The sequence below is a fragment of the Bos grunniens genome, chromosome 29 (genome assembly GCF_055505025.1).
Source record: "Bos grunniens cultivar Pamir isolate PY7600 chromosome 29, Bosgru_T2T1.0, whole genome shotgun sequence".
In the NCBI taxonomy this organism is placed as follows: domain Eukaryota; kingdom Metazoa; phylum Chordata; class Mammalia; order Artiodactyla; family Bovidae; genus Bos; species Bos grunniens.
This window is the reverse complement of record NC_141193.1, coordinates 373,913-395,009: the sequence shown is the minus strand read 5'-3', so window position 1 is coordinate 395,009 and position 21,097 is coordinate 373,913. Positions and strand designations below refer to the sequence as shown.

The following is a 21,097-nucleotide window of genomic DNA, read 5'->3' as shown; positions in this document are numbered from 1 at the left end:
CATGGCTCTGCCCCCTCCTCCTTCTTCACCCCTCTCCCCACCTGGAGCCCTCTCTGCTGTGCTCCCAGGGCCTGGAGCTTGGGGTCAGCCTCACACATGGCTGGGGCCATGCTAGTGGGAGTCCAGCACAGTCTCCGCATGACCCCATGTTTCTGCCACCACAGGCAAAGCTAAAACAGTCTCCCTGTGTCCTCCTTTCTGTGGGATGGCCTGATTCCCGGGAGAGAAAGTTCTAGGTCAAAGGTCACATATCATTTCAGCTTTGCCAGACTGCTTTCCAAACAACCATTCCTCCAGACAGCACCACTAACATCAGGACACATATATTTGCTTTGATGGAGTTTGCGTCTCATGCGAAGTCTGACTGCAGGGCGATGAAAGCAGTCAATTCTAAAGGAAACCCACCCTGAATTTTAAGTTGGGTAATGTGATTCTCACACTTTATTCTTCTTTTTCAAAACTGTTTAAATTATTCTTGTTCTTTGCATCTCCTTGTGTAAGTTTTAGAAGCAGCATGTCTCTATCTACAAAAAGTCTTGCTGGGATTTTCACTGGAATTCTAATTAATTTGTAAATCAACTTAAGGAGAACTGAGATCTTCACTTCATCGAGTCTTTCTGTGAATGAACATGTATGACTCTCCGTTTATTTGTCTTAAACTCCTCCCCTCGTGTGTTTAACGGAAGTGCTGTGCTGCACCGGAAGCTAACATGGCCTTGCAGGCCAACTGCACTTCCGTGGTCTCGGCCGCGCTGGGTCCTCACGCAGCACGTGAGCTTCCTCCAGCTGCACGCAGGGGCTTCTCTTGGCACACAGGTTCTAGGGCACACGGGCTCAGCAGGTGCAGCACGAGGGCTTAGTTGCTCTGTGGCATGTGGAATCTTAGTTCCTGGACCAGGGATGGGACCCATATTCCCGGCATTGGAAAGTGGATTCTTAACCACTGGACCACCAAGTTCTTAACTATAAAAGTGTGCAACACTCAATCAAAAGTAAAGAGGTATATCAGGAAATAAGATGCACTCACAGGGACAGGTGAGAAAAACTGACCCAACAGAGATGAAGACAGCGGAGCTATTTGACAAGGACTTTAAAGAAACACACTAAATGCACTCAAGGAGAGAAGGACAAGATGAACAAATCCAACAGAGATGAAGACAGCGGAGCTATTTGACAAGGACTTTAAAGAAACACACTAAATGCACTCAAGGAGAGAAAGACAAGATGAACAAATCCAACAGAGATGAAGACAGCGGAGCTATTTGACAAGGACTTTAAAAGAAACACACTAAATACACTCAAGGAGAGAAGGACAAGATGAACAAATCTGGGCTGGAGGAGACCTGGAGACAAAAACAAACCAGTGGAAATTCTAAGGACATACACGGAACAACTAAACTCAGCTCAGCGGACAGCTGTGACGCACACCTACAGGTAAAGAGAGGGCAGGTCGGAGGAGCCCACGCAGGCTGAGGCAGAGAGTGAGGGGCACACAAGCTAAGACAAAGCAAAGCAGACCCTGGGGTCCGGGGAAAGGTCAAGAATATCTTTAACTGAGGTCTAGATGAAGAGCAGAAAGAGAGTGAAGCGTCAAAAATACGTGAGAAATAAGGGCTGAGACTTTCCCCAACTGACGAGAGATGTCAAGCTTCAGATGCTAGACGCACAGCGAGCACCGAGAAGGGTAAACACAGGGAAAACACACCCAGGCCCAGTGCAGTGAGCCTGACGACTGAGGATAGAGAAGAGAGCTTGAAGCACCCAGGAAGGCGCGCCACCTTCAAAGGAGTGACAGTGAGAAAGACAGAAAGCATGGAAACGGAAGGCAGTGGAGTAACATCCGCAGAACGCTGCTGCTGCTGCTAAGTCACGTCAGTCGTGTCCGGCTCTTCGAGACGTCATGGACTATAGCCTACCAGGCTCCTCCATCCATGGGCTTTCCCAGGCAAGAGTACTGGAGTGGGGTGCCGTTGCCTGCTCCGCTCAGAATGCCAGCAGAAACAAACGCCAGCCTATACTTCCACACCCAGTGAGAGCGTCCCTGAAAAATAAAGAACAAAAGAAGTCTTCAGAGAAACAAAAACTGGCAGAATCCATCACCAGGAAGCCCACACCAAATGAAATACCAGAAGGTGCTCTCCAGGGAGGGAAAAAAAAGTGACCCCATTTAGAAGTTCAAAATGCTAGGACTGAAGAGGGCCTGGTTTCAATCCCAGGTCAGGGAACTAAGATCCCACAAGCCACATGGTCAAGAAAGAAAGAAAGATAAGGACTCAACCAGGTGAATCAGGTAAGTCAAAAAATAATGACAATGACATAATTCCCAGTGAATTCCACAGGCCCCCACTGTGGCCAGCACACTCTGGGAGGGGTCCACTGCACGTATGGTGGTAACCTGCTGTACTCAGCGTTGTGGGGTATCTCAAAATCGACAAGCACAGGTGAGGAATGCGGGGGAAGGTCCTTGTAGACCTTCCTTTCCCTCCTCAGGAGTTTTACTCAGCTCTCAATTTTATCTCCTTCAGCTGGACCACTTCTTTCATTCAGTCTGCAGACAACTGGCCACGCTCCTCACCAGCTCCAGTCTGCAGGTCACCCTTCTGAGCCTGGCCGTCCCCTCCAGCAGGAATTTCTGTCTGCTCTGCTCAATGTTGAATCCTCAGCACCTACAACACACTTAGGCACGCAGGAGTCAAGGAATACATTTAGGTGAGACACTGAATTATTACCATTCATTGCCTATGTTAGATGAATAGATTACACCCATAGATTACAGATTTTTTTTTAATTTACAAAATTGCCTCTTTCTTTCAAAACCACTGTCTCTATGCCTTACTCTCCAGCTCCAGTTGTCAGTGCTCTTAGAATCCTGAGATCCAGACTTTGCTCTAAGTCAGAGAACTGACCCGCTGACGGCCCGGGCCCAGCGAGGCTTCATCCTCACCCGGTCGGACCTGAGAAGCCCACCCACCACCGCCCTGCTGGTCTGAGGATCAGGTCCAGCCCACGGGGGGCGTGGCTACACTCACCCCGCCCCTCAGGTACCGCCCCCGACACAGCCTGAGGCCCGCCCAAGGCCCCGCCCCCCGCCTGGGCCAGCGGACGCGAGGCCCCGCCCCCACTCTGCGCCCCGCCCCAGCGCGGGCCCCAAGGCAGCCCCTCGGTCGGAAGTAGGCCGTGTTCCTCCGGGTCTGCAGGCTGGAGACAGTCCGTCGTCGTGTCTAAGTCAGTCACTCCCGCAGTCTATCAGCAGATGGGCCAAAGAGACGACTGACCGGCCCGAAGTCAGTTCTTACCGACGCCGCTTTGGTCTTCCTGTGTGTGCACGCGCGCCGGGCGCCACTGAGCTTACGCAGCCCGGGGAGACGCGCGCTTGCGAGAAGGGGCGAGGGGTTCGCTGGGTAGGGCCCCCCCGCCCCCCGCCCCCCGCAGCCGCGGGCCTAGGGGGCGGGGCCTCTCGGGGCGGGGCCAGTGAGGCGGACCCCCCCCGAGGGAGGAGCGAATGCCGGCGCGCTCCGATGACGTCATGGCGCCCGTGTGCGCCTCCGCGCGTGCGCGCTCCCTGCGGGCCCTCCTCCCGGGGCACGCTGGGAGCCCCGACGCGCGGCGCAGAGTATGCGTCTGCGCATCGCCTCTTGGCTTGCTTGTCTCGCGTGGTCGTGGGATCCGCTCTTTGGGGTCCTGCAAGTTACACGACCGAGGGCTTGCCAGTCAGACTTTCCTTCTCAAGTTGAGTAACCCCGACCTTATTCCCCACAGAACCGACCCCTGGGAAGGACAGACAGCCCTGGCAGAACGCACTCGCCCGGATGGCGCCCGGCCTTGGGATGGGCCTTGGGATAGCCACCCGGCCTCCTGCAGCTGTTGCCCGAGGCCCGGGGGGGTGGGCGGGCAGCTCCCGTGGTGAAGAGAATGACGTAAGTGGGACAGCGCCTCGGTGGCTGAGGACTCGGGTTGTGACGAGGGCTAGCTGAAAACAGTCAGTGTCAGCCTGTGGAGATTGCTTGCGGACATTGAATACGTCTGAACTGTTGTTACAGTTAAACGCTCCGGAAACAAACTCTCAGAAGGACAGCGTGGAGAGTGGAGTGCAGTTTAGTACACCAGCGGTCGGAGGCGGAGTCTCCTCTTTAGCCAGGGACTCCGACCAACTTTTGTGAAAACCTTATATATCTTAAGTGTACTGCTCAAGCCCACAGCTCCAAATGCCTTAACCCTAGCCTGGAAAGTGTTAAAGGGAGATAAAATCAGGTTACAGCCATGAGTCATAATCAGAAGGGTCAGCTGGTTATACATTGCAGCCTACACTGATGGGGGCCATAAAGATTACAGAGCTGATTGAGTACGTAGGGGAGTATTGCATTGTTTTTGGCGACGGGAAATCTTGGTATGGAATCTTGTGTTTATCAGTCTGGGAGTACAGTTCCGCCGTAGGCATGTTATCCCCATGGCTACCAGGCACATAGTCCAAAGTTCACTGAAAGTGCAAGATGGCGTTTCCTTCTTTTTCAAGATGGAGTCAGCTCAGCCTGTTCCTTTCCTGCTTCACAGTGACACACACGGGCCGTGACGTCAGGTTGCTTACGTGTCTGTTCACATACTTGCGTCTGTTCGTGTACACATACCTATTCTTTGTTGTTCAGTTCCTAAGTCGTGCCTGTCCCTTTGTGACCCCGTGGGCCGCAACACACCAGTCTTTGCTGTCCTTCACTATCTCCCAGAGTTTGCTCAAACTCATGTCACTTGAGTCAGTGATGCTATCCAACCATCTCATCCTCTGTCATCCCCTTCTCCTCCCGCCCTTAATCTTCCTCAGCATCAGGGTCTTTGCAATGAGTTTGCTCTTTGCATCATCAAGTATTGGAGCTTCAGCTTCAGCACAGCCCTCCCAATGACTATTCAGGGTTGATATCCTTTACTATAGATTGGTTTGATCTCCTTGCAGTCCAGGGGACTCTCAAGCGTCTTCTTCAACACCACAGTTCAAAAGCATCAGTTCTTCAGTTCTCGGCCTTCTTTATGGTCCAACTCTCACATCTGTACGTGACTACTGGAAAAACCACAGCTTTGACTGTACAGACCTTTGTCCGCAAAGTGACGTCTCTGCTTTTACTACACCGTCTAGGTTTGTCATAGCTTTCCTTCCAAGGAGCAAGTGTCCTTTAATTTCGTGGCTGCAGTCTTCGTCCGCAGTAATTTGGGAGCCCAAGGAAAGAAAATATGTCACTGTTTCCACTTTTCCCCTCTATTTGCCATGAAGTGATGGGACTGGATGCCATGATCTTAGTTTTTTGAAAGTTGAGTTTTAAGCCAGCTTTTTTACTCTCCTCTTTGACCAGCAGCAAGAGGCTCGTTGGTTTCTCTTCACTTTCTGCCATTAGAGCTGTATCATCTCCATATCTGAGGTTGTTGATATTTCTCCCAGCAATCTTGATTTCAGCTTGTGCTTCCTCCAGCCTGGCATTTCACATGGTGTACTCTGCATATAAGTTAAATTAACAGGGTGACAATATGCAGCCTTGCCATACTCATGTTTGGTATGTCACAGACCCTCCCACGTGTGCCCATGAAACTTTTAGCCAAGATAGAGTCTACCACAGAGCCCTTGAGTAGCTTAGCATCATTCCCCTTTGACCTCCAAGGAGCCTTTCTGTTTGTGTTAGGGGAGGTCTCTCGGCTTCAAGAATGAGAAATATGTGGTTTAGGCAGGGCCCAGCCTCCTCCCAGAAGGCAATGGCACCCCACTCCAGTACTCTTGCCTAGAATATCCCATGGACGGAGGAGCCTGGTAGGCTGCAGTCCACGGGGTCGCTAGAATCGGACACGACTGAGCGACTTCACTTTCACTTTTCACTTTCATGCATTGGAGAAGGCAATGGCAACCCACTCCAGTGTTCTTGCCTGGAGAATCCCAGGGACAGGGAAGCCTGGTGGGCTGCCGTCTGTGGGGTCGCAGAGAGTCGGACACAACTGAAGCGACGTAGCAGATAGCAGAAAGGGAATGAATCTCCAATTGCTTTACCCTGGGGGCGGAAGGGGGCATCTGCCTTCTTGCCTTGGTCAGAAGTCTGAAATGGGCCTTAGGGGGTTACAATCAAGGTATCCACAGGCGGACTCTCTCCAGAAGGTCCAGGGGAGAACTTCGGGCTTGGCCTTTTCCAGCGCCGAGAGAGAGAGAGAGAGAGAGAGAGAGAGAGAGAGAGAGAGAGCGCGCGCGAGAGCGAGCTAGCGAGCCTCGATGCACCCTCGAGGCAGCGCGGCTGCAGCTCCGCTTCCGCTGTCACTCTTGCTCTCTGACTTTGGCTTCTCTGCTTCTCTTTATGGATCTTTATGACTACCCGGCTCCTCTCTGATTTTGGCTTCTCTGCTTCTCCTTCATGGATCTTTATGACTACCTGGCTCCTCTCTGATTTTGGCTTCTCTGCTTCTCCTCCATGGATCTTTATGACTACCTGGCCTGTCCAAGTAGTCCAGGACAGTCTCCCCATCTCAGGGTTCTTAACTTGGTCGCATCTGCAGAGACCCCCTTGTCGTCTAAGATAACTTGCAGCTTTGGGGATTAGGGCATGACCATCTCTGGGGGCTGTTATTCTGCCCACTGTTCCTTATCTCTCGTTTTTACTTGTAAAATGGTATTGTGTGTACAGGAGCAGGAGGAGCGCAGCACAGGTGTCAGGCCGTTTTCTCCTGGAGGATGGTGAGTGCTTAGGTTTTCCATTCCCTCGGCTGCCATACTCGACCCGGATAAAAGCAGGGCCCCGTCCGCCTGCTCCCCCCACCCCCGTGTGTGCCCCCTGCCCCCGTGTGTCCCCCCCGCCCCCGTGTGTGCCCCCTTACTGTGTCGCCCCAGGCACGCCATATGCATTCCAACACATGTGAGTAATAAACACACCCCCCTGAAGCTTTCCAACGATCTTTGCTGAAGGCTGCTGTGCAATCACGAGGGTGGGTCAAGTCATGACACTCGTTATGGTTAGGCCTAGAGGGGAGTGAAACAGATGTGTTATGATGCTTTTAACGTTTTTCTGATAAACATTTAGATTGTTTGCAGGTTTGGACAGTTGCAAAATGCTGTAGACATTTTGAACATGTCTCCTTGGCTCATGTGTGAATATTCCTCTTGATTGATACACAGAAATGGAGGGGTGTATAGTGTTTACATAAGCCAAACTCCACATTTGTTACCTGAAAAACTGGGTTTGCTTCATGGTGGATCTCGAGCCAAAAGATATAAACAAGCCAAAGATTGAGAGAAGAAAGGATTATTATTCAGAGCAAGTAAGAACACAGTGACCTTTCCCAAAGCACTGTCTTCCGCCAGAGCCCGAGGCTTGTGTGACTGAAGTCAGGAGGGTCAGAGGAGGTCATCTCCACCCCTTCGGTCCAGTAGGTCTGGCGGCTGAGACTTCAGGCTCATCGTCACCAGTGAAGCAGAACCGAGAGGCTACAGCCGGTGGACCACCTTGGCTGTGGCTACTTCTCTCGCCTGATGGCAGTGTTTGCTTCTGCGTTCCTTTTTCCCTTAGGACCAATTCCTAAGACCTGTTCAAGAGCCAGTATCCTGCCCAGGCTTAGATCACGGAATGGCTTTGGTCAAAATGGCTTCTCGTCTGTCAGGAAAGCCATGCCTGTTTCTCTTTCCCGGGACACCCTACTATGTCTGTGTGTGCGTGCGGCCTGCCCCGGTGCTGGGCGACGAAGTGGAAAGTCAGACGGGGACGGCAGGTTCTACCCGGGAGCTCAGCGGAAAGCGGCGCAGCCTAGCTCGGGGGCACAGGCTCGGCGCGCGTCTCAGAAAGAGCCCGGGCCAGGCGGGGAGGGCTGAGGTCGCGGGGGGTTTCCGGTGGGCGAGGGCGGCTCGGCGCCCGCCTCGGGGCACGTCTGCCCCGGCGCCGCCAGGCCCCGCCCCCAGGGCCCCGCCCTGGCCGTGACCCTAACTCCCGCCTGGCGGAAGACGCGGCTCGGCCCTCAGGTCTGCGGCGGCTGGAGGTGAGATCGCGGTCCGGGGGCGAGCGGGGCGCCGCGGCATTTCGGGGTCCTCCGGCCACTGACCGCGGGGCTGCTGACTCCCGGGCCCGAGAAAAGGCGGGGGCCGGGGGGACCGGGAGTCCTCTCCCTAGGGTGGCCCCGGCCCGCCCCTGCGCTCACCCCAGACCCCCGGACACATGCGGGGCCTCCGGCGGGCGTGGAGGGCGGCGGCGGCCCTGGGTGGCCGCCGCTCCCTGCCGCCCCCCGCGCCCCGCAGAGGTAACCGCGCTGCGCCGGGGGGGAGGCTGGGCCGTACCCGAGGCGGAAGGGACGCAGGCGTGTGTCCGGCGCGGCCTTGCGCAGCAGCTTTTAAGTCGCCGCGCTTTTAAGCGTTAATTCGGGGCCGTTATTGAGATCCTGGGCCGTGACTCAGGGCTACGGAGCAGCCCAGCTGGTGGGAGTCCTGATTCCCAGGGAGGCCGTGGGTGGGACGCGTGGTTGTTCCTGCCCAGATCAGGCAGGCTCACCCGGGGCTTGTGAGGAGGCTGTACACACAGCGTCTTTGGGGATGTTTATACTTTCTCGTGGATTTTCAAAGGGATGGGTGTCCATTGGAAGCTATGAAGCCCCGGCGTCAACGGAGGGATACTCAGAAGTCGGGTCAGGGCTGGGGCGTCTCAGCTGCTGGTATCTGCCTCCTACCAGGGAGAGCCGAGTGCCCTCCTGTCAGGCTGGGAGTCAGGGAGCTTCAGGGCGAGGGCGCAGGTGGGGAGCAGTGTGGGTCCGTGGGGCCTGGGACCGCCTGCTGGCCCCCTTCCTGGGATGACAGGACTCTGAGTCAGGGTTTGGCTGGCCACACCCTGGCCTGGGGGCGGGGGTGGGGGTGGCGGCGGGGTTGGTCTGGTTTTGCTCTGCGCAGTGGCCGGTTACCCGAGCCCTGGCCTCAGTTTCTCAGCAGGCTCCCTACTAGGACGTGCAGGCGTAAATCTGTGACTCTTGCCCGATTGTCGGCGCTAGAGCTTTCCCAGCAAGAAAGGAATGAGAGCCTTTGCCTGGCTGGCTTTCTGCCCACTGTGGGCTCCATCAGCCTGCAGATGGAGGGGCGTCCCCCGTTCAGCCAGGCCGGGCCGTGCCAGGCACAGACACACACGAGTGAGACACTGTTCTCAGGAACCTGGGGTCCCCGCAAGCAGGACTCTCACATGGGCTTGGGTCACCCTGTCTCCGGAGACCTGGGAAGGCATGGCTTCCAGGCGCGAGTCTTCACTGAATGCTTGCTCTTTGTATGAAACCCACTCCCTGCCCTGAACCTGGGCAGCCCCCCAGCTCCTGGCTCCCCGAGGGCTCCTCTCCTGCGGGCCCCGCCTTCTGGGCCACAGGCAGCAGCAGCTCTGCGTGGCCCTGCTGAGGTCTCAGGGCCTGTGCCCTCCTATCCCAGACCTGCTGGCCAGAGGCCTCCCTCCTCTCAGCCTCCTTGGTGAGCTGGCTTCTCGGGGGGCAGGTCCCCGGGCTGAGTCAGAGTGGGGCGGAGGACATGCCCAGCACCGATTACAAACTCCCAGAGGGGATCTGTAAGCAGGCACCCCAGGGTGCCACTCAAGAGTGCACCGTCGAGTGCAGGCCACTGGGCCTGGAGTCCCCACCCCACCTGCTGCGTCCTGTCCAGGGCCCTTGAAGCTGGTGCCCCTGAGGAGCTGCTGGTGACCACACGCACCTGCCCCCCACGCAGCTGCTTCGGGGCAGGGAGGGCCCAGGTGCATCCTGGGGGTCGGCTCCAGCCCCTGTGCCCCCAGCTGAGTCTCCAGGCTTTCTGGCCCACGGGCCCCCTCCTCTCCACCCGCCCTCGCTCAGGCAGGGGAGAGGCAGAACTTTGGGTGGCTGGCACGGGTTTCCACTTCCTCCTGGGTAGGCGGTGCCCAGGAGGCTACGAATGGGGGCTGGGGGATGAGAGCTGCCTCTGCTCCCGCCGCGGCACCCCTGAGCTCTGCGGCCTGTGGTGTCTTCAGTGGGGAGCCCCCTCCCACTCCTGATCCTGGCGGTGAGGTGGATAGAGGTGCTGAAGCAGGGAAACACGGCAGGCAGGAACCTCTCCTGGGGTGTCTGGGGCCCTGTGGGGTGCTCCCTGCCAGTGGCTCTGGCCTGTCAGACCTTGAGAGCTTGGCTGAAATGTTTTCCTTCTTCCCCTGCCTCTGCCAGGAAACCCTTCACTTCACACCATGAAGCTGGACATCCAGTGTGAGCAGCTCAGCGACGCCCGCTGGACGGAGCTGCTGCCTCTGATCCAGCAGTATGAGGTGGTCAGGTAGGACCGCTGTGCCCACCGACCTGGGGGGCCACCCTCCCGGGGGTGAGCTGTGCTCCCAGGTCATGGGGGGCCACCCTCCGGGGGTGAGCTGTGCTCCCAGGTCATGGGGGGCCACCCTCCGGGGGTGAGCTGTGCTCCCAGGTCATGGGGGGCCACCCTCCGGGGGTGAGCTGTGCTCCCAGGTCATGGGGGGCCACCCTCCCGGGGTGAGCTGTGCTCCCAGGTCATGGGGGGCCACCCTCCCGGGGGTGAGCTGTGCTCCCAGGTCATGGGGGGCCACCCTCCGGGGGTGAGCTGTGCTCCCAGGTCATGGGGGGCCACCCTCCCGGGGGTGAGCTGTGCTCCCAGGTCATGGGGGGCCACCCTCCCGGGGTGAGCTGTGCTCCCAGGTCATGGGGGGCCACCCTCCCGGGGTGAGCTGTGCTCCCAGGTCATGGGGGGCCACCCTCCCGGGGTGAGCTGTGCTCCCAGGTCACGTCACTTAGAGAAAGTCGAGGTGACAGTCGCTCAGTCGTGTCCAACTCTTCGTGACCCCATGGACTGTAGCCCACCCCAATCCTCTGTCCATGGGCTTTTCAGGCAAGAAAACTGGAGTGGGTTGCCATTCCCTTCTCCAGGGGATCTTCCTGACCCAGGGATCGAACTTGGGTCTCCCTTATTGCAGGCAGACTCTTTACTGTCTGAGCCACCAGGGAAGCCCTTACACTTGTAGACGCTTGATATAAACCTTGCATGGTTTTCTGCGGCGTGAAGTATTACTCTTTCTGTACTTTTCCAGCCATTTGAAGGTAAACTCATTCTGGCTGGGCCTGCAGGTCAGAGCGTCCCCTTCCCCTGGGCACGAAGTTGCTGCAGCCCGCTCATGGGGGCAGTCTGCCCCCTGCCCTGGCCAGGCTGTGGTCGAATCTGAGCCCAGACTAGCCCTCTAACCCAGAAGTTCCTCAGGGCTCACAAGCAAGAGACAAGAGCCTGTCTGCTTCACGTTTTCCTTTTGGGTTTATTTGAAGTAGTTTTAGGTTTACGGAAGAGTCACAAAACGAGGCAGGGTCCCCTGTGCCCCATCACCTGGGGCGCTGGTCAAGGTGAGGCGCCCGACATGGCCTGGACTCAACGTCACCAGCTTTTCCGAGAGCGTTGTGCAGGCCCCCACGGCCCCTCCCGTCTGTGATGGCCTCTCTGTCCCCCTTGTCCTTGGCTGCCTGACGGTGGGGTCTGCTCGCTGGGGCTCTGGTGAAAGTCCCTCTGACACCTTCCCGTGGTTGAGTCACACGTCTTTGGGAAGACAACAGAATGACATTTTGTCCTGCCTGGCATGCTGTACCGTGGAGATATTGTCCCAGGGGTGCCACATGGTCACCCCCGGTGGTCACCGTGGCTGCTGATGAGGGGGTGTTGCCGGTTCTCAGGGTGAGACACCTTCAGGCTCTGCTAACATTTTGCTTCTGCTCAGAGCTTTGCCCACCCATCTTTGCATCTGTTGGTGGGTCTTGCCAGACAGCATTACTAGGACTTTGTCAGCTGGGAGTGTAGTTTCTGCCTTCCTTCCACGTTTCTCGATTGTCTTTTCCGGGCGACAGCTGGCGCCCCTCCCACCTGGGTCCACTCGATTGTTTACTTGGTTGCCTGGCGGTGGTGCTGGGTCGCGCTCTGGCGCGTCCCGCGCTGGCCTCCCTGGGACCTGCAGCGGGCCTGTGCCCTCGAGCTGCTCCGTCTGGGTCTGGTTTCTCTTCCTGGAAGTGGACAGGCGCCGTACCTGCTGCCTGTGCCCCGTGGAAGGTGTAGGGGCACACGTCCCTACACGTGTCGTTATCTTAACAGGTTCACGAGCTGATCTGGTCACTTCTTTCTCTTTCACTGTAAGATGTGCTGTGACCTGCGTCGTTCAGTTCTTGGCCCAAGTGAAAGGTTGTTGCTGAGCCGTGAAAGACACTGGGATTCTTGGCCCCCGCAGGAGAGGAATTCAATCCAGGGCCAGTGACGAGGCTTGATCGCTCAGAGCTTTTGTGTGATAAAGTTTTATTAAAGCATAAAGGAGATAGAGACAGCTTCTGACACAGACATCAGAAGGGGGCACAAAGAGTGTCCCCCTGCACTAGCATCCATCTGTAGCTGGATGTTATATAGCTACTAGCAGTCTGCTAATTAGAGAAAGGGCTTCCCCTGTGGCTCAGCTGGTAAAGAATCCACCTGTAATGCGGAGACCTGGGTTCGATCCCTGGCTTGGGAAGATCCCCTGGAGAAGGGAAGGGCTACCCACTCCAGTATCCTGGCCTGGAGAATTCCACGGACTGTAAAGTCCATGGGGTTGCAAAGAGTCAGACACAACTGAGTGGTCATGCCCTCCAGGAGTCTATTTCCCAGCCCTGTGTCAGTTCTGGCAGCTCAGTGGTGGGGTCAATGGCGACCTCCTCCAAGAGGGCTCATGCCACACCCAGGTCTGCAGCCCACTGCTCACCTGTGCCTCCAGTGAACTAAGGAGGACTGGAAGGGGTGAATTTAACTCAGATGACCATCATATCTACTACTGTGGGCAAGAATCACCTATAAGAAATGGGGTAGCCATCACAGTCAACAGAAGAGTCCAAAGTGCAGGACTTGGATGCAGTCTCAAAAATGACAGAATGATCCCTGTTCGTTTCCAAGGCAAACCATTCGATACCACGGTAATCCAAGTCTATGCCCCGACCAGGAACGCTGAAGAAGCCCAGGTTGAACGTGTCTATGAAGACCTACAAGACCTGCTAGAACTAAAACCCAAAAAAGATGTCCTTTTCATTATAGGGGGCTGGGATGCAAAAGTAGGAAGTCAAGAAACACCTGGAGTAACAGGCAAATTTGACCTTGGAATACGGAATGAGGCAGGGCAAAGACTAATAGAGTTTTGCCAAGAAAATGCACTGGTCATAACAAACACCCTCTTCCAACAACACAAGAGAAGACTCTGTACATGGACATCACCAGATGGTCAACACCAAAATAAGATTGATTATATTCTTTGCAGCCAAAGATGGAGAAGCTCTATACAGTCAACAAAAACAAGACCAGGAGCTGACTGTGGCTCAGATCATGAACTCCTTATTGCCAAATTCAGACTTAAATTGAAGAAAGTAGGGAAAACCATTAGACCATTCGGGTATGACCTAAATCAAATCCCTTATGATTATACAGTGGAAGCGAGAAATAGATTTAGATCTGATAGATAGAGTGCCTGATGAACTATGGATGGAGGTTTGTGACATTGTACGGGAGACAGGGATCAAGACCATCCCCATGGAAAAGAAATGCAAAAAAGGAAAATGGCTGTCTGAGGAGGGCTTACAAATAGCTGTGAAAAAAAGAGAAGCAAAAAGCAAAGGAGAAAAGGAAAGATATACCCATTTGAATGCAGAGTTCCAAAGAATAGTAAGGAGAGATAAGAAAGCCTTCCTCAGTGATCTGTGCAAAGAAATAGAGGAAAACAATAGAATGGGAAAGACTAGAGATCTCTTCAAGAAAATTAGAGATACCAAGGGAACATTTCATACAAAGATGGGCTCAATAAAGGACAGAAATGGTATGGACCTAACAGAAGCAGAAGATATTAAGAAGAGGTGGCAAGAATACACAGAAGAACTATACAAAAAAGATCTTCATGACCCAAATAACCATGATGGTGTGATCACTCACCTAGAGCCAGACATCCTGGAATGTGAAGTCAAGTGGGCCTTAGGAAGCATCACCACTAACAAAGCTAGTGGAGGTGATGCAATTCCAGTTGAGCTATTTCCAGTCCTAAAAGATGATGCTGTGAAAGTGCTGCACTCAATATGCCAGCAAATTTGGAAAACTCAGCAGTGGCCACAGGACTGGAAAAGGTCAGTTTTCATTCCAATCCCAAAGAAAAGCAATGCCAAAGAATGCTCAAACTACTGCACAATTGCACTCATCTCACACGCTAGTAAAGTAATGCTCAAAATTCTCCAAGCCAGGCTTCAGCAATACGTGAACCGTGAACTTCCAGATGTTCAAGCTGGTTTTAGAAAAGGCAGAGGAACCAGAGATCAAATTGCCAACATCTGCTGGATCATCGAAAAAGCAAGAGAGTTCCAGAAAAAACGTCTACTTCTGCTTTATTGACTACGCCAAAGCCTTTGACTGTGGGGATCACAATAAACTGTGGAAAATTCTTCAAGAGATGGGAATACCAGACCACCTTACCTGCCTCTTGAGAAACCTATATGCGGGTCAGGAAGCAACAGTTAGAACTGGACATGGAACAACAGACTGGTTCCAAATATGAAAAGGAGTACGTCAAGGCTGTATATTGTCACCCTGCTTATTTAACTTATATGCAGAGTACATCATGAGAAATACTGGGCTGGAGGAAGCACAAGCTGGAATCAAGATTGCCGGGAGAAATATCAATAACTTCAGATACGCAGATGACGCCACCCTTAGGCCAGAAAGTGAAGAAGAGCCTCTTGATGAAAGAGTGAAAAAGTTGGCTTAAACCTCAACATTCAGAAAACTAAGATCATGGCATCCCGTCCCATCACTTCATGAAAAATAGATGGGGAAACAGTGAGAAGAGTGGCAGGTTTTATTTTTCTGGGCTCCAAAATCACTGCAGATGGTGACTGCAGCCATGAAATTAAAAGATGCTTACTCCTTGGAAGGAAAGTTATGACCAACCTAGAGAACATATTAAAAACCAAAGACATTACTTTACCAACAAAGGTCCATCTCGTCAAGGCTGTGGTTTTTCCAGTAGTCATGTATGGATGTGATAGTTGGACTATAAAGAAAGCTGAGCACCGAAGAATTGATGCTTTTGAACTGTGGTGTTGGAGAAGACTCTTGAGAGTCCCTTGGATAGCAAGGAAATCCAACCAGTCCGCCCTAAAGGAAATCCTTCCTGAATATTCATTGGAAGGACTGATGTTGAAGCTGAAACTCCAAGACTTTGGCCACCTGATGTGAAGAACTGACTCATTGGAAAAGACCCTGATGCTGGGAAAGATTGAGGGCGGGAAGAGAAGGGGATGACAGAGGATGAGATGGTTGGATGGCATCAGCAACTCAGTGGACATGAGTTTGGGTAAACTCCGGGAGTTGGTGATGGACAGGGAGGCCTCGTGTGCTGCAGTTCATGGGGTTGCAAAGAGTCGGACATGACTGAGTGACTGAACTGAGCTGAATTAGAGAAAGGAGATGTCCCAAAACTCAGAGACTGGCACCAGGCCCCTCACCCACAACATGCATTTTGAGATAACATTGGCAGCTGGTGAGTCATCCTGAGCCATGAAACAATTGACAGAAGTCTTGAGGAAAGGCAGGTTTCCAAGTAAAGACATCGTGTCATTAACATAGTGTAAGAGAACATTTGCATGAGTAAAACATACTGGTTAGTCAAGTGGGCTCTTAGGCAGAACCAACTTGAAGACCGAGTCTAGGGTGAATACACAGTTCATTAACATAGCTTGAGAAAAGCATTTGCGTGAGAAAAATGCTTGGTGAGCTCAAGGTTGAGAAAAGTTCTGCTGGAACCAGGTGTTGTCATGGCAACGCAGAGTTTTAAAAGAAGCCTTTCGTAAATTTGTGGAGAAGGAAAAAAACCTAACACTTGTAGTTTGTCTCCTCTGCCGCTTGAGAGAGAGTGAGTGTGTCTGACCCTTGCAGCCTGCCTCCGGTTTGGTGCCCGTGGCCTTCCTGCCTGGTGCCCTGTCGCGGGATGCTCCCCGGCCGCCGTGTGCAGTGACGGTGTGTCTGCCCGCAGGCTGGACGACTGCGGCCTCACGGAGGTGCGCTGCAAGGACATCGGGTCCGCGCTGCAGGCCAACGCGTCCCTGACGGAGCTCAGCCTGCGCACCAACGAGCTCGGCGACGGCGGCGTGCTGCTGGTGCTCCAGGGCCTGCAGAGCCCCACCTGCAAGATCCAGAAGCTCAGGTGCGGCGCTTGGGCGGGCTGGCCCTGGGCCCCGAGTCTCCCCCAGCCTGGGTGGCTTGTCTTCGGCGGGGGGGTTGGTGGCTCTCAGGCCCCCTGACGGCCCGTGTCTCCAGCCTCCAAAACTGCTGCCTGACGGAGGCTGGCTGCGGAGCCCTGCCGGGCGTGCTGCGCTCCCTGCCCACCCTGCGGGAGCTGCACCTCAGCGACAACCCGCTGGGGGATGCCGGCCTGCGGCTGCTCTGTGAGGGGCTCCTGGACCCCCAGTGCCGCCTGGAGAAGCTGCAGTGAGTGTGCCTGCCCGGGGCCCTGCGTGGCCTCAACCACCCCGGGCACCCCCAGCCCTGTTCTCACCCATCCCCTGCGTTGTGCGGAGTGTCTGCCCTGGGCAGGTCCCCTCCCAGCTCATCGCCTGCGGGGAGCTTTGAGGCGGCCCTGTGGCCCTGGGGAGCCTAGATGGGGTCAGTGTTGGCTGGAGGAGGCTGAGCCCGAAAGGCCCAGCTGGGCCAGGTCTCTACCAGGGAGACAGCCCCTGGCCCCTGTGCTGTCCCACCTGGGAGCCCGACAGCCTCTGCTGTCCTCTTCACTGAGGCGGGGGGAAACGAGACTGGACAGGTGCCCTCCAGGCCAGGCTCAGGGCTGACCACCGCTTGCCCCCAGGCTGGAATACTGCAGCCTGACAGCCGCCAGCTGCGAGCCCCTGGCCGCGGTGCTCAGGGCCACGCGGGACCTGAAGGAGCTCGTGGTGAGCAACAATGACATCGGCGAGGCCGGGGTCCAGGCGCTGTGCCGGGGCCTGGCGGAGTCTGCTTGCCAGCTGGAGACTCTCAAGTAAGCTGCTGTCGGGAGTGGGGCGGGGCAGGGGGCACGGGCGGGCATGGGGTTGGGGGCTCCCCAGCTCCCGGCGCCTCTCGTGCCCCCAGATTGGAGAACTGCGGCCTCACGGCGGCCAACTGCAAAGACCTGTGTGGGATCGTGGCCTCCCAGGCCTCGCTGAAGGACCTGGACCTGGGCAGCAACCGGCTGGGCGACGCGGGCCTTGTGGAGCTGTGCCCCGGGCTGCTGAGCCCCAGTTCCCAGCTCAGGACCCTGTGGTGAGTCCGCCCCCGGGTGGGGCGGGCAGACGGGCACCCGCGCGTGTCAGGGTCTCTGTGTTGACGGGGACCCCACCCCGCAGGCTCTGGGAGTGTGACCTCACCGTCAGCGGCTGCAGAGACCTCTGCCGCGTCCTCCAGGCCAAGGAGGCCCTGAAGGAGCTGAGTCTGGCGGGCAACAGCCTGGGGGACGAGGGCGCCCAGCTGCTGTGCGAGAGCCTGCTGCAGCCCGGCTGCCAGCTGGAGTCCCTGTGGTGAGGGGGCCGCAGGGCGTGTGGGGGCTGGAGGCCCCGGGCGCTCGGGGATGAACTTGGGAGATATGGGGGGGCGACAGCACTGGGACCCTGGAGGACCGGCCAGGAGGGCACCGTGGCCGCCTGAGGACAGGCGCACTTGGGGCTTGGGCCCCTGGGGGCCTCCCAGGGTCCCGCAGAAGTTTGGGCAGAGGTGACTGCAGCCCCTGCCGCCCTCAGGGTGAAGTCCTGCGGGTTTACGGCCGCCTGCTGCCAGCACTTCAGCTCTGTGCTGACCCAGAACAAGCATCTCTTGGAGCTGCAGCTGAGCAGCAACCCGCTGGGCGATGCGGGCGTCCACGTGCTGTGCCAGGCCCTGGGCCAGCCGGGCACTGTGCTGCGGGTGCTCTGGTGAGCTGCTGGGGGGTATGTCCACCGGGGCTGACGGTGGGGATGGCCAGGACCTAGACCCCCTGGCACCCCACTATCTGGTGGCCACCTGGGGGCGTGCCCTCCACCTGACCGCAGCTCCGCCCTCTGCCCAGGGTGGGCGACTGTGAGCTGACGAACAGCAGCTGTGGCGGCCTGGCCTCACTCCTGCTGGCCAGCCCCAGCCTGCGGGAGCTGGACCTGAGCAACAACGGCCTGGGCGACCCCGGCGTCCTGCAGCTGCTGGGCAGCCTGGAGCAGCCCGCCTGCAGCCTGGAGCAGCTGGTGTGAGTGGCCGTGGGGTGGGGGTGGCGGGGCGTAGGTGGGCAGGGGCAGGCAGGTGAGGTGAGAAGCCGGGGTGGGGGGCTTGGCTCCTCTCACCCCCTCCCCGCCCCGCTTCCCCCTGCAGCCTGTACGACATCTACTGGACCGAGGCAGTGGACGAGCGCCTGCGGGCTGTGGAGGAGAGCAAGCCTGGCCTGCGGATCATCTCCTGAGCCCCGTCCCCCACGGGGCGTTAACTGAGAAAAGGTCAAGTTAGCTCATTTCTGGCAGAGAATCTTAGGCACTTTATTAAAACTCCTTTTTGGCAGCAGGCGTCTTTGTCCATACTTGTCCCCACGAGGTGCTGGTGTAGAGGGAGTGAGGTTTTCACGAGCGCCTGCAGTGGCTTGAAGCTGGTCAGAGGTCCGGAGTCTGGGCCAGGAGTGTGCCCGGCAGGCTCCTCCACAGGGGTCTGGCCTGAGCTCCCAGGTGCTGGCAGGACCCCTGCACCCCACCCAGGCCTTCCTCCAGTTTGTGAGAAGAGCGTCCCAGCTGCACTGAGGGGCGCCGGAAGCGGGCCCTGCCTCGCTCAGCAGCAGTGCCCCCGGCTGCCCGTGGGGGAGCTGCTCCCGGGCCCGGCTCCCGCTGGTGGCCAGCTCCTGAGTGCTCTCCGGTAGAGGCTGGAGCCCTGTGGACAGAAGCACAGGGCCACGCCCTCGAGCGGGCCTCAGTTGTGCTGTGGGTGGGCCCACGGGGGGACCTGCCCTGAGCAGCACAAACAAGGTGCAGACACGGCAGCTTCCGGAGGCTCTGAAGCCTGTGCAGTGGGTTCCTGCCTTCGCTACAAAGCCCTTCAAGGTGCCCTCCCCCAGAAGGAACAGGCTCCACAGAGAGACCGGTGGTCCCAGGCTAGGTGGGAGATGCTCGGGGGGGGGCTCCTGGAGATGGCAGAGGTAGGGAGGCAGACTGGGACCAGAGCGACCATGAACCTGGGGGCGCCAGGCGGACAGGATGCTTTGTGCTCCTAACGGTGGGAAGGCATCAGCCCTGAGCCCAGATGAAAGCTGACACCAAGGCCCTGCGTCTCCTCCCAAAGTGAGGAAGCCCACCGAAGCCAGAGGCTGAGAAACAGCGCAGTTAGCTGAGGTCGATCCTTCACTCTAGGTGTGAAATTCTCCCAAAAAGTAGTTACAGCCCCCCTCCCCCCCCCCAAAAAAAAAACCCAAGGAAATGAGAGCTTTGAAGCGCTGGTGCTCCAAGAGCCGGGCCTGCCCCGCCCCTGGGAATGTCGGGGGTGTCCTTGCTTCTCTTCATCTGTGTGTATGAAGCTTGAGGCAGTGCACCCACCGCTGGAGGGCAGCGGGGGGGCCAGCACCACACACATCCCACCGGAGTCTGCCAGGACTTGTGTCCAGGGGTGAAGGGCGGGGCGGGGCAGCACAGGGAAGGACGGCTGAGGGGCAGCGAGGAGACATGGAACTGCAGGCCTCCACCATGGCTTTTATTTGCTGTTTGCTCATGGAGGTGACCTCAACTCTGGGCCACAGAGACCCTCATGACCTACTCTCGTGACGGTGGGGACCAGGCCTCAGAGTCTCTGCCTCCAGCACCATCCACGCGCCCTCCGGGTTAGAGGGTCAGATGGAAGATCCCGAGGAAGGGGATGTGCCCTTCCTCAGCCTCTTCAGGGTGTCCCTGGACAACTATCCTTCACACAGGCCGCCAGGGGGTCGTGGGGGACTGGCGGGGCCCAGGGAGCAGGCGGGCACCATGATGCCACTGCTCTGGCCAGGCCATCTGGGTGCCGAAGTGCGGGGCCGCGGAGACCCCAGGCTGACTGCACAGAGGGGCAGGGGCTCTGGCTTCACAGGGACTGGCAGGCCCAGGGGGAGCCCTGGAGCCAGGAGCACGCACTCAAGCACACACGACGAGCCCAGTGCCACCGTGCACACAGGAGGAAAGGGAAATGGGACCTTGAGGGCTGAGGCTGCTGGAAGGTTCATGGCGAGAATCACCAAGGACCGAGGGCCCAGGGGTCAGTGTGGGGCCGGCACCCCTTCTCTGTCGGCCTCCTCGGACCCCGAGGCATCATCAGGCCCGGGCGTGCGCCCATCCGCGCTGCCGTCGGCCCTGCCCTGGTGGTCCCTGCTCTGCTGCTTCTGCCGCCGTGTCTCCTTGTACCTCAGGGTGATGTCCCTGCGGGTAGCGGGGGTGCGTCACCACAGGCCGGCCCGCTGTGGGGTCCCTGGATCCCGCCTCGCAGAGGAGCTCAGGGCCTGGGGCGGCAGGCAGGACACCCGGGGCCGCGGCGCTCACCGCAGGAAGAAGCGCCAAACAGTCCAGGTGAGGGCGAGCACGGAGCCGAGAGTCCAGCACTGGGCGATGTAGAAGGGCAGGGACAGCGTTAGTGTGTGCGGGTCGTACTTCACCACGATCAGCAGCTCCGTGACCGTGATGGCCGCCACCAGCCAGGCCTGCTGGCCCAGCTTCTTGTGCAGCTTCCTGCGGAGGGAGGTGGGGCTGCGCGGAGGCCGAGGAAGGCCCCGCCCCGCCGCCCCCACCCACCACCCAGGCCCCGCCCCTGCCGCCCCAGCCCCGCCCTCACCCACCACCCAGGCCCCGCCCCTGCCGCCCCAGCCCCGCCCTCACCCACCACCCAGGCCCCGCCCCCGCCGCCCCGCGGCCCTTACGGGTCGTCCATGAAGTCATAGATCTCCCGCATGGCCACGCCACCCACGTTGACGAAGAAGACGAGCCGCAGGAGGACCAGGTAGTGCTCGGGAGGCAGCCACAGCACGAACTTCAAGTAGAAGGTGTTCAGCTCTGCCAACAGAAACTGGGGGCAGAGGAGGGTGGCTGGGAGCCCGGGCTGGGGTGCGCG

General features: G+C 57.4%; 2 protein-coding genes and 1 long non-coding RNA gene across 34 annotated transcripts in view; 1 reads left to right on the top strand and 2 right to left on the bottom strand.

Moving 5' to 3' along the window:
- Positions 1–411: 411 nt before the first annotated feature.
- Positions 412–3,464, bottom strand: LOC147341629 (uncharacterized). 4 transcript variants are annotated; one of them, XR_015157760.1, is made up of 3 exons: positions 3,091–3,464; positions 2,576–2,666; positions 412–2,041 (listed from the first exon to the last, which is right to left on the bottom strand). It is a non-coding gene; the product is annotated as an uncharacterized LOC147341629 (long non-coding RNA). The 4 variants fall into 4 exon arrangements; XR_015157758.1 differs by having other exon boundaries at positions 3,297–3,464; XR_015157759.1 differs by lacking the exon at positions 3,091–3,464 and adding an exon at positions 2,837–2,974.
- Positions 3,143–18,544, top strand: RNH1 (ribonuclease/angiogenin inhibitor 1). 16 transcript variants are annotated; one of them, XM_086384167.1, is made up of 11 exons: positions 3,143–3,284; positions 3,760–3,917; positions 10,165–10,270; positions 16,029–16,199; positions 16,313–16,483; positions 16,857–17,027; positions 17,120–17,290; positions 17,374–17,544; positions 17,764–17,934; positions 18,069–18,239; positions 18,362–18,544. In XM_086384167.1, exons 3-11 carry the CDS (start codon positions 10,185–10,187, stop codon positions 18,447–18,449), a joined length of 1,371 nt encoding a protein of 456 aa, XP_086240293.1. In that variant the 5' UTR covers positions 3,143–3,284; positions 3,760–3,917; positions 10,165–10,184; the 3' UTR covers positions 18,450–18,544. The 16 variants fall into 16 exon arrangements, with proteins under 16 accessions (XP_086240293.1, XP_086240294.1, XP_086240299.1 ...); XM_086384157.1 differs by lacking the exons at positions 3,143–3,284; positions 3,760–3,917 and adding exons at positions 3,599–3,729; positions 6,648–6,697; XM_086384168.1 differs by lacking the exon at positions 3,760–3,917 and having other exon boundaries at positions 3,147–3,284.
- PTDSS2 (phosphatidylserine synthase 2) overlaps positions 18,498–21,097 on the bottom strand; it is a 26,950-nt gene continuing 24,350 nt past the window's right edge. For 13 of the 14 annotated variants that reach the window (XM_086384182.1, XM_086384185.1, XM_086384194.1 and 10 more), the window contains 3 exons: positions 20,907–21,052; positions 20,533–20,718; positions 19,697–20,412 (listed from right to left, as the gene is read on the bottom strand). In XM_086384182.1, the coding sequence (XP_086240308.1) occupies positions 20,253–20,412; positions 20,533–20,718; positions 20,907–21,052 (492 nt within the window). In that variant the 3' untranslated portion in view covers positions 19,697–20,252. Of the gene's footprint in view, positions 20,413–20,532; positions 20,719–20,906; positions 21,053–21,097 lie in introns of all 14 variants that reach the window. The other variant, XM_086384181.1, reaches the window with a different exon arrangement.

Bases quoted from the DNA above. Each gene is read 5' to 3' on its own strand.
- RNH1 (XM_086384160.1), top strand. From the start codon at position 8,166: ATGCGGGGCCTCCGGCGGGCGTGGAGGGCGGCGGCGGCCCTGGGTGGC. The intron at 8,248-10,164 runs GTAACCGCGCTG...TGCCTCTGCCAG, and splicing joins GCCCCCCGCGCCCCGCAGAG to GAAACCCTTCACTTCACACC. The intron at 17,028-17,119 runs GTAAGCTGCTGT...TCGTGCCCCCAG, and splicing joins TGCCAGCTGGAGACTCTCAA to ATTGGAGAACTGCGGCCTCA.